The sequence below is a fragment of the Anguilla anguilla genome, chromosome 15 (assembly GCF_013347855.1).
Source record: "Anguilla anguilla isolate fAngAng1 chromosome 15, fAngAng1.pri, whole genome shotgun sequence".
Lineage (NCBI taxonomy): Eukaryota > Metazoa > Chordata > Actinopteri > Anguilliformes > Anguillidae > Anguilla > Anguilla anguilla.
The window spans coordinates 19,654,127-19,666,156 of NC_049215.1; the positions used below are offsets into that span (position 1 = coordinate 19,654,127).

The 12,030-nt window shown below is 39.3% G+C and overlaps 2 protein-coding genes across 3 annotated transcripts in view; both read right to left on the minus strand.

Moving 5' to 3' along the window:
* Positions 1-299: 299 nt before the first annotated feature.
* Positions 300-8,416, minus strand: arl6 (ADP-ribosylation factor-like 6). The gene is made up of 8 exons (XM_035394687.1): positions 8,155-8,416; positions 6,547-6,689; positions 5,010-5,071; positions 4,776-4,844; positions 4,308-4,402; positions 3,225-3,354; positions 2,630-2,685; positions 300-2,024 (listed from the first exon to the last, which is right to left on the minus strand). The coding sequence occupies exons 2-8, from the start codon at positions 6,667-6,669 to the stop codon at positions 1,999-2,001; spliced, it is 561 nt and encodes a 186-aa protein (XP_035250578.1). The 5' UTR covers positions 6,670-6,689; positions 8,155-8,416; the 3' UTR covers positions 300-1,998.
* Positions 8,417-11,206: 2,790 nt separating this feature from the next.
* Positions 11,207-12,030, minus strand: part of epha6 (eph receptor A6) — a 202,380-nt gene continuing 201,556 nt past the window's right edge. For both annotated transcript variants that reach the window (XM_035394742.1, XM_035394741.1), the window contains one exon: positions 11,207-12,030. This exon is cut by the window's right edge. The gene's annotated coding sequence lies outside the window, so the exon portion shown is untranslated.

Here is a 12,030-nt window from a genome sequence, read left to right on the forward strand (position 1 = left end):
GCTACAGCTTGCCCAGCCGTGCCCTGAACTGCACTACCAATCCTAATTCTAATTGAGGAGCCTGTCACAGATCTCATGTCATTTTGTGTTCTTTAAGCCCTTCTCCAGACCCTGTTCTTTAATCAACATATTTTACCTCCATGCTTATCCCAACAGTTTAGGGTGGGCTGAATTTCTGATTACTACTACAGGGTGAGATGATGGTGCAAACCCTCCAGAGGGAGCCAACTGTTGAACCGGACAGCTAAATGCGACTAATGAACGAGCAGAGCTGTTTGTAAGGAAATCCGACACATCCATACCAAGACCATAATTCTTTACTTAATCATCTACAAATATGACAGGAATTACAAGGTGGTGACATTCATTTCATCACAAGTTGGATTTCATTACTCTGAGCAGCTCACGGTTTGGTTAGGCAACACCACAGTGCCTTGTAAAACAAACATCTCCTGGATGTTTGTCTGTGATTATTAAAAAACTGATGGAAATAGGCAGATTTGATGTGGTCTTGCCCCCTTGTAGGTCCAGGTGTGATCTGGGTCAGAACATGGTTGGCAGATGCAGGAGCAAGCTAATCCTCTGAGCTAGAAATGACTGATGAACATAGATATCCAGGACAGATGCATTTAAAATATTGATTAACAGGCCAGTGCAATTTGTACAAGCCAAAAGTGTTATTATTAATGGGGGGGGGGGGGGGGGGGGGAAATGGCCAATAACTCTCTGAAAAAACAGAATGATACTATGTGTAACAAAGAAACACCTCAGAAGCAAATCACAATCTAACTCAAGATTTCTGACACTGGCAGTGGCACTAAAAAAGATTGCTTTTACACGCCTAACACAGCTGCAAAAAGAGTAGTTCTGCCCAAGCTGCCTTTTGTGATTAGGTCATTATTCAATGAACAAACGTAGATCTTGATGAGCTGTCAACTTTCTAAAGGTTAGACTGTGAATGAAGGTGTGCCTCGTCATAAAGGCCATTTTACACAACACACCTGGGGCCCATTTTAAATGTTACTATTACCGTTTACAGGCAACAGGTGAATAGTACACAGGGTTTAAAAGTAACATGGAGTGGGCACCAGCTAGAATAATTTCTAAAACCTCAGCTAACAGTGAGAAACTGAACTAAAACAGTAAGCACACTAAAATATGCACTGCTGCAGCTGGACTTACCTGATGTTTTCAAAGAAACAACAGATAATCCTACTCTTCCACCTGATGGTGAAAATCTGTACAATTTCTGTCTGTACATATCCATGTTTTAATCAAACTGACCCTCAGTAAACACTCAACTCCAATGGCAGCTGTATTCACCACAACTTCTGGGTCTATTGTATTCTGGTCCCATTCCTATTTTTAATTTATTTTTAAATTATCTTTTAACATTTTTTATTGTGTTCTGTAACCTTAGACTGTAGGGATTTGCTTTTCTTGCATTATGAATAGCTCATTAATTTGAGTATGAGCAAGGGAAAGACAACAGTAAATAAGGCACCGGTATAAGCACTGCCCTACGAATAAACAAACACTTTGCAGATGATCTCACAAATATATACAATAGACAGTAAGCTTTATGTTCAGCGTTTGCTTCTGACAACTATACAACATTCAACTGATACAAATGTATTAAAATTAGCATACCAAAAAAGCATACCATTTTAAAGTGTTTTGGTATGATTAAGAAATCTTGCTAGTTCTTCCTAGTTTGGGTGCCATAAAATAGAAGATGAACAGCACCAGTTTTACCAGCACGTGGGTGTAGCAATCCATATACACAGCCCAAAGAAAGAAAAGGAAGAACTACAACCGAGCCTCTTCAGTCTTTAGCGCCCCCTTCCCCAGCTCATCTGAATGGTCACTACAGGCACGGACGGGGGGGTCATAGGCCACGCCTGATGCGCTTCCTCTGTGGACAGCCTCACACCGGGCCTGCAGGAACTGTGCTCGTCACGCTCGTCACTCCAACACAGCTCCTGTTCTCTTAATCTCTCACGTTCTCATTGTTCTGATCTGATCTGTTAGGAGAACAAATACAAACAGGCTTTTAATAACACCAGATACGTCTACAAACCAATAAGGGAAAGTATTCCAATATTAAGGTACCATAGTTTTGAACCAATTTTAAATGTGATGGGAGGTCATCTTTGTGAATGTACTCTCAGCCAAGGTTAACCAAGTGACTTGTGCATTTTTTCCACAGGGCTTAGAGATACAAGTACTAAATTAAAGGAAACACCAGCCATACTGCTCCTCTTTGAATTCTTTATGATATATAGCTTGTTGCAGGAGCATTTATGATAGCAAAAAATTACACCGAGTGGTCAGACTGGACAGTACAACAACCAAACAAATGCTCTAACTACAGGACACACAATACCACTACAACACTATAGGCAAACACGTATCGTACTTACAGAGTAATTTGTTCTATGGATGTGGTGAAACAAAAAAGAAGTCAAAGTGGTGTTTAATGACTGCACAACATGCTGTAGGGCTTTCATGAGGACTGAAAACAAATTGCCATGCAATACAAGCCACACTGTAAAGAGATGAAGGGCACTCCGGTCACTAAGACATGAAGGATAGCGGTCAGCCATATAAGCAGTCTGGCACACTGTACCTTGCAGCCAGTCTACCCCTTCTTGCAGGCCTTCACCTTTGACTGCATCACTGGCACTGAAACGGACACACAAAAAAAACAGTTCATTTTCTCTACCTAGACTTCGCAAAACACTTCCCCCCCCCATTCAAAAAACCCCATTTCAACTCACTTTAAGAAAAAAACATTTTTAAAAAATATCACTACTTTTATTTATGTGAATGTCAATTTGGAAATGAATCAATTAGAATGCACCTTGGAAATTCTGTAATGAAATGGCAGGAGATAACCTGCCACAGCCATGCTTGTTTTTTTTGGGGGGGGTGGGGGGTGGGGGGGGGGGGGGGGCGTGGCAACCGGGACTTTTAGAGCCGCATGCAAATTGTGTCTTATGTAATAAAACAGAACAGTTCACACATCTAAGAAAAAGTGCAGCCCTCAAAGGTCTGGTCAGGCAGAACAGGATCTCCAGTTTGTCCTACCACTAGACCGTCACTGTTTGGCATGAGTGCTGTCCTTATGCAGTGTGTGCTGTGTAAAAACAGCCTTATGCAGACCGTGCCGTATAAAAACAGCCCAATGCAGTCTGTGTAAAAGCAGAGAGACTGTCACCTACCAGATGTGCCAGGGTTTGTCTTTGATGTTCTCCAGACAGAGCAACTGCGAAACCTTCACTGAAGACAGCGCTTCACGCAGATCCATTTTGTTAGCAAAGAACAAAATAGGCATTCTCCTGTGTTTAATATCTGAATGGGAAAATAAAATTCAGAGAATTCAGTGAGCCGCCTGATAACCAGTGCAATCTCCCTTCAAATTGGATCCCATGCACAAATCCTTATTGGTTGCACGCTTGAATGTATTTGGGATTTTTCTAGTAAATGACAACAACAAACAGGCATCTATTGCCTCAATATGAAAATGAAGTTGACTGTTAGAAGTACCAGATTACAAGAGTAAGAGACCTAAGGCGATGTTAAAGTTTTCAAAAGATTTAAAAAAGAAAAAGAAAAAAAGATATTTAACATTTGCCATACGTGCTCGTGACTGACACTTGATGAATCAACAAATTGTTCACATCCATATTTCACATATACACAAAAAAGGTCATCAGTTTGAGTCCACTTGGGAGGCTGAAACAAACCAAGTCTGAAAACAGCCATACATTACGAGAATAGGTTGTATGGAGTGACCACATCATACAGCTTTCTCAATAGGATATGCCATTGCTTTATAATGTTGTGTAAGTCGCTCTGGATAAGCGTGTCTGCTAATCACCTATAATGTAAAACGCATTGAATGGAAACAGCTTGTTGTACATGGTTAACATGTTTAAAAGCTTTGGGCACCGGTGCAGTGGATAACCTGGGTTTGAATCCTGTCTGTGTGGAGTTTGCATGTTTTCCCCATGTCTGTGTTGGTCAGCTTCAAAGGGTTAAGGACTCAGACCCAAGTCATTTTAGGAGAAAACCCTTTGGTGTATGGTTATGGCAGTATGAGATGGCATACCTGTTATCCTAATCCCATTCACTACTTCAATACATAAAATCATGTCACTTGGTGCATTTACTCCCTTTGTAGCAAAGATAAAGTCCAGTTGAAAAAGTAGAATATCATACACAAGGCCAAATAAATTAAGTTAATGGAAAAAAAAAAGTTGACATAGAACAGTGAATCTACAGGACTGAACCAGTTTTATTACCTGGATGATTTAGGAGCGTGTCAAGTTCTTCTTTGGCAACAACCATTCTCAGCTTGTCGCTACTGTCAATGACAAATATAATGGCCTGGCCCTCTCTGTGGAGACAACAGTTTTCTCAGCTCAGGCACAAAATGTCCTACAGTAAAAGCACCAACACCCACACCACATCATCAATAATCTCCAGGTTAACGCACAAATCATATCAGGACACATATAGACTTCTACAGATTGCAAGTCTACCAATTCTTTTCATGTGGTAATAAGGTAAATGAATACAACAAAAATAGCTCCCATAAGAACAGCTCATGTTGACACCATAACATTTTAAGATAAATACTAGTATTTCCCCTAAACTGTTCAGAATTGCTAGGTTTAATAAAATTGAACGCAGCTGTGTTTGCCTCTCTCATTGGGGAGGCACACTGGCTCCTACATTTTTGGTACCTGCTGAAGGTAGAGCAAACCTACTTGTAGTAATGCTCCCACAGATTCCTGTATCTGCCCTGGCCAGACATGTCAAAGACAGTGAAGGACAGACTGCAGAAAAGAGAGACAAAATTCCACTGCAAATGCGTACAAAAAAAGAAAAAACTTCCATGTCTCATTGTTGTAAAAACATTTGATTGCATTTATCCCATGTTTAACATTTCACAAGCATTTAAATAAAACAAATATGTGAATTTATTTTTAAAAAAACACTACCTTGATGTCTTAAACTTCTCTATGCTGAAGCCGATTGTTGGGACAATATCTTGCGTCTGTGCCTGGGAGCAAACCAAATGCAATTACAGTGCATGTACTGTGACTGATATTTACAAGTATAAAATCACATACGTTCATCAATTTAACGGTTTCAAGTAGTACTCTAGTTTTAACTGAATATCAATTTACCGAATACCATTAATAAAATTATTTGAAAAAAAAAAAGAAGAATCCCACACACACTTCTATTTTCATACATTATGCATGCAGGTGTACATTACAAAAAGCATTTTTCAACAATTCTTATCTTTTCAAAGCAATGTTGACAAGATGTCTGATTACCATTCAGATTCAATAGGAACAGACTTTGTTGCATCCAACTCTGAATCAGTATTTCATGTAAATCAGCCTTAAATTTGAGTGTTACAAACATAACAAAGCCCTGATCTGGCTGCAACAGACCATCTGAAGTACGTTCTTAGCCATGTGGTGATGTTTATCAGTTCAAATATGAAAAGGGAAAATGCCTTCATTGTGTGAACTTGAATGCTCACTCAAGTTAATATTCTGCAATGACCAATTTCCAGCATCACAATACATCAATGGCAGATATTATATTAGTGGGAATATTCAGAAAAAATAGCTGCTGAACTTGAACTTGAGTTTACTGTAAATATTGCTCTGACCCTCCTGATTTAAATGGATTTGCTGTGTTAATTTTTATCACACATTGAAGATGATATCAATGGATACATTGATATGTAGCGACCATGTATTTCTAAAAACAATCATAAGGCTACCAGACAAAGCCTGTTAAGTCACTGATATGTAATTAAAGCAATATGGAAATAGAAAAGCTGTTTAAAAGAGGAAAGGCATTTCTACATTTTGCTCAGAAACCCTTGGGACTCTTCCACAGACCCCCAGGTGACACCCTCTGCTTTATGGGTCATTTGCCAGATGAGTTTCAGTAAACCGAAACAGGTCACCAACAGTCCTGCTGAAATTCTCACTGCCCGAACAGCAGATTTGTTACCCCAATATCTCACAAAGTTCCATTCATTGCCAGGAAGGATACTGCATTTTAGTAAAAGTAATCTGACACCAAAGACTAAAAACATTGCCCTACTGAAGATACCCGCTTGCCATTTGAGATGTGTGTGACCCAACTCACTACTCGTGCAGCTAAGTGGAGGCAGAGAAATCCCCACTAATCTGTCAGCTAATTATCTAATATCATATAAATGCATCTAGCCAATACTTGACAGGTACTGCCAGGAAAGGTTAGGATGACTAATATATCCACCGACTTTCCTGACATTTCCAACTGTGGTTGCGCCATTAATGTTTAACATTAAACAACATGCCACGAATGTGTAGAAAAAACAATTCAATTAGTCTCGTACAAGTAGTATTTCTGTGACTAAACTGAGTCGCACACTCGTTAAGACCAATTGCACAGATCAACAGACGTTCGAAGGAAAAGTGCCGGGAAAAGATCTTGTACCGAGACATGTGAGAGAGACCTTTGACTTACGTTGGACGGTTTGAGTTGATTGATTATTGTAGTTTTCCCGCTGTTGTCCAGACCCAGGCACAACACATTCACCTCCTTCTTCTTCAGTCCCAGCCATCCTGCTAACTTGTCGAACAGCCCCATTGCGTTTCTCTGGGCTGGTCCTGTTTAAAGCACACAGAGGACCCCGGATATAGCGAACAGACTGCAAACCAAACGACGAATCGTCTTCATTCCTTTACGACCTCTTAATACCAAAATGAGCCAAAGAGTATGCACAACATATTAAAATGCAGAGGCCTCGTTGCTAGGTAAATATCGAGCTGTAAACGAAACAACCAGATACGCAGCTTGCCAACTTAATCCGCTTAAGGTGCATTAGTTAGCTAAATGTTTTAACCCCATGTTGATTTGTCCTGAGGAGTCTGTTCAGAGATCTGTGTGGCGGCTATAACATCCCATCAAGAGAGCATACCAATAAGACAAGCTAGCCAGCTGGCCATTTATCCAGCTAACATGTTTTCATACATAAATCGTGTAGTTAATTTTCCTGTAACCATGTTAGCTCGTTAACTAACTCATAACTTAATAGTTGGCTAAATTACCACAATTAGCAAATATCCCTATGGTTAGCTTGGGTTGTCAATCTTATTCTTTGCTTTCAGGTGTGTCTTGGCTACCGCCAAATGTGCTGTTACTGTAACTTGAAGACGTCATCTAAGCTACACAGCGTTATTCTATTTACAAAATCAAAAGGAAAAGTATTAAATATGCAAACGGTTAGAATTCCAGGCTCTATTCTAGCTAGCAAGCTAACCAAGAAGCAAATCGTGATCCTAAATAATTGAAAAATTTAAGTGCATCCAAATTGGATGTGCTCCTAAATTATTTTTCCAGTTAGCACACATTACATTTTCACATGCTCCTAAAACAAGAGCACAGTAGAGCCCTGGGCTAGCTAGCTTGCCAGTTTGCGTTCTGGAAATCTACTTGGTTAACGTTACAACCAGCAGCCTAGACTAGCGAAATTGTTACACACGTAGCCAAGCAAGCAGTTAGCTAACGTTATGTTAATGTTAAATAGCAGACTAGCGCCATATGGAACTCTTGCTCGCTGGACTAGCTAACTGTCGTTTACTATACCTGACACACATTTAGTTACTCTCTAAAATGAAACTAGTTTGCGAAATAGTGATTCGATTCAAACGCGTTCCTAAATGGACAATAACGTTAAGCAAGTTAGCTAGCCAACTAGTATGGGTATCAGCAACGTGAATCCCATTCCTACACGAAACTGTGGGCAGCGCGAACGATAGTTAACTAGAATAGCTTAACGGTGTAATGTTGGCAGTAAGGTTACTCTACTTCCAACTTGGTTGTTTCAGAATAAAGCTAGGCTTCCATTGCTGAATAATTGAGCCTGCAACCTTAGCTAGCCTCTAATCCACATTAACTGTTAGCTGGCTAACCTTAGCTATCCAGCTAGCGATTTCTTTTAGGTCAGCATCTAACGTGTGCGTCCTTAGCCGAACAAATGTTAAGTATCCAGCTAAGTCTCAAAGGTTTTTAGTTAGCCAACAAGCAAACGATCAGATTTTTCAAGAAATGTTAATTTAACAGTTAATTTACCTGAGAGCCACGGCCTCTGCAGACAGCAGACAAGTGGGACACCTCCGTCTCGATTCCAATCTAGTTTTAACGTTATACCCAAACCAACTAGCGGCGTGAATCTATCAACCAATCTGACAAACTGTTTTCAAAAGTCATGTTATGATATAGTCCAGCGTCTTTGATAATTTCCCTCCAACTGCGCACACAGAAAATCAGGTCAGCAATCACAGAGCAACCTGAAATAGTTAGACTGCGTTGCTAAGAGACGCACATTTTTTTTTTTTAGCAACTCGGCATAGGCTGAACGGCGCCACCGCCTGGAGAATAATGGCTAGACATGGTAGGACTCGAGTATTGAAGAACCTGGTTTTAACGAGACTACCGTAGCCACAGCAACCATTCAAAGATAGGTTATTCATTATAACCACTAGAAATATGTTTGCTGGTGTTTACATTTCTCCAGTTTTCGTAGGTATATTACAAATAGCATTTGCACACAGGGCTGATTTAGCAAAATCAATTTCAGTGCTATCCATGTTGTTTATGGGACGAGCTGTCTTTAAGACGACCAAAATGCATATAATTAATATGACATAATGACACACTAAAATATAACATGCTACATACGTCTAGACTGATTTTAAACCCGTCTTAATGGCAATAACAAGCAATTATTTAAGGAATACCTTTTAACCTATCAAAATGAAATATGAATATAGATACAAATGCAGCTGTTACTGGAAAATAATAATTTACACTTTTATATGTTGTAACATTCAAATTGGTCAATATGAGATGAAACATGATTTAAAAATAATTACTAAATATTGTTTCAACTTGGTAATTTAAGTTGGTAGTTTAAAAGGTATTTGCAAAAAAAAATCATTTTATTAATTATTGAATAAAATAAAAATAATTATTTGTGGTGAAGAAATTGTGACCCATGGTGAGGTGCTTAGGTGACATATTGATAGTGCACCGTCTATATGCTCCATGAAAGCCACAAAATCGGTGGCTGGGATCCAGCAGTCACCCTGCATTCTGGCCTATAGAGTATGTATCTCTACACTGTTATCCAACGAAGCAGAAAAGATCTGAAAACTATTTTAAAAAAACGTATGATAACCATCCAGTTGCCTCATGGTTGTTTGCTGATATGTGCAGCTTACTGGTAATGTAATTCAGTCAGTATAGGAAGAGGATGTTTAAGACAGATGCCACTTCCCTCAACAAATTTACTGTTGTCTAGAATCCTGAATGTGTGTGTTACCCAATTAAATGACGTCAAGTGTTCTTTTAAAATTGTAAAGACAACATCTAGAAATGCATAAAGACATGAACATATGCTAAAAACCACAACACAAAGATGACAACTATAATGGTTCTATTTCCTTTTTTCCAAGGGAAGTGGGTTATTAGAAAACTGTTCTACACTGAGCCATTAGAAGTGTGTTTACAAATGAATCACCCTGAAGATAAACTGGTCTACTCGCATTGGTTATTGTAGCCATGTGAATCAACAATAGTAGATCCTAAGAAATCTTATTAAAACACATTTGATGTAGACGGATTGTGCTGTATAGGTTTAATCAGCATTAAGGTTACTTGAAAAAAAACATGAGAAGTGAATTAATTAAAACTTCAAAACCCAGAAAAGCAAAAATAGTGGGAAAATGTATGGAAAAATGTTTGCAAGTGTCACTTTGAAGAGTCCAAACAACTTCTGTGTTTCGCAAACTTGTAACATTTAGTCACTAGGCTTAATCTAAAGCTAACGGAACCTAAGCTTCAAAATGACATTCAGAAAATGGTAACCACCCGCAATGTGAAAAAGTCTGACTACCATTCTCCATGAAGTTGGAAAGCACTATTTTTCCAGAGCTTTTTTAAAATTAAATTAACCCCTCCTCCTAGGCGCTAATGTAGCCACTGCATCATGACAGAAAGCCACATCATTCCAACATCAACATCATGTAGGCCTCTATGTCAGCATCACATGGTGAATATCACATAGTAAAACGTGCCCTGTGCTGATGGATACATCACAGTCTCATTAATATAAGATGAGGTGTGTAGGTGCTGTGAGATTTGGTAGCCTGTGACATATGCAGTGATGTAATGTCTAATTAAAGTGGTAGTTATATATGTATGCAGACATCCACAACTGCCTTGTTGACAAGTTTTTTTTTTTTTTTTTTTTGGCTGTGTCAAGAGGTTAATGGAAAAACCTGTCAAAGGGATTTTTAAGACATTTTAGCCCCAATTGCCCAAATCTGTTTTCTCCTAGAAGTTTTTCTGACTGCTGGACCTGCATATATAATCATTGTTCCGTTGTTTACTGTGCAACTTTTTCTATGGTCTTCCCAAAATAGAAGTGACAATAAACAAGGCATCACAATTTATTTGAGCTATGACACTCATTTGGTGAGTGATCCAGTTAATTTATTTACATGTAAACATATATACTGTATGTGGATTTGAGCTGAAGTCTACCTTCACTTGAATGAAGCTTTCACACTGATTGGCAAAAAGACAAAATAAGTTATTTACGCTTACCTTTAAATCAGATGTTGTCTTATTCCTGTTTTTCCCATACTATAAAATTCAACTCAGCTCTTGCTTCTGCTAGTACATGTTCAAGAAAAAAATAAAATAAAATAAAAAATTGCATGGAGATCTTGGAGGTTAATATAATTTTGCTTCAATAATGTATGCCTCCTGCTGACTATTAATGGAGATTCTTTTAACATTGACAAAGGTATTAAACCAGGTAAACAAAGTGCAAGGGTTAGTAGAAAAGGATATCATTCACTAAAATCTATGGAAAAGATAGCAAAGTGAGACACTAGGGGTTAATTGCATCATTACAACCGCAACTGCATTACAACTGTATCAGCCATTCTAATATGTGAAACAAAGATTAGCTGTTCCAGTTGTAATTCAGTTATGTGGTTTCGGGTATAAACTTGAAGTTTAAACTCCAGCTAAGCACACTGCAATTGAACTCTGTTGTTTTTCTTCTTTTGCCTTTGTATAAAAAATATAATGAACAAACACTGAGAAAAGCAGACACAATCCACCAGAACTGTTAACTTTTATTTGCTAATAAATATCCTCATAAACGGGCGAATATAGTCTGTAAGACCCGACAATGCCTCTTTGGAAATCATAGAAAAATAAAATACAAGAATTATAAGTACTTGTACTTTGTACAAAAATGGCCTCCCATTGCTCAGCAGTACGGTGTGCTACTCAGCATCTCTCCACCTCTGGGATCTCCAGTGTGCCTGTGAGAGAGAGAGAGAGAGCCGGGCTCCTCTCCATGTGAGCGCCTGACCTGCAGCCCTGCCTGCGTCTTCTCACTGTCCTCAAAACGTGCTGTCGTCTCTCTGTAAGGGGTGAGGGGGGAAAGTGTGTGTGTGTGTGCGGGTGTGTGCGTGTGCACATGTGCATGTGTGTGTGCGCATGTGTGTATGTGTGTGTGTGTGTGTGTGTGTGTGTGCGCGTGTGCGTGTGCATTTGTGTGTGTGTTGGACTGGACAGAACACAGGTTCCTGTCCAGCTGTCTTTCTCTCCCACCAGATGTGCTTTCACTCAGTAACCCTCTTGAAAGGTTTTCGCAGGATACTCCAGTCCTGCTTTGACCTACGTATGGAAAGCCATCACTTCACACATCAGTCTGCATTTGGATGGTCTGGAAATTAGTCAGCTTCATTGCCAATTCATTGCCGTATCAGCGGAAACTGGTGGCCGCTAACACCTCTGATTTTATGGCCAAACAGCACCACACCACATATGGTCTCTGGGCAGGCAGGACGTTATAGGAACACAATCTGATCTTGGGCCCACAGCGCACACTCATTTCAGGGATCCTATAAACATCCAGTATCACAG

Coding starts and splice junctions, on each gene's coding strand:
- arl6 (XM_035394687.1), bottom strand. CDS start 6,669: ATGGGGCTGTTCGACAAGTTAGCAGGATGGCTGGGACTGAAGAAGAAG. Junction 4,845..5,009: donor GAGAAGTTTAAGACATCAAG/GTAGTGTTTTTT, acceptor TCTTTTCTGCAG/TCTGTCCTTCACTGTCTTTG. Junction 3,355..4,307: donor CACGCTCCTAAATCATCCAG/GTAATAAAACTG, acceptor TTTCCCATTCAG/ATATTAAACACAGGAGAATG.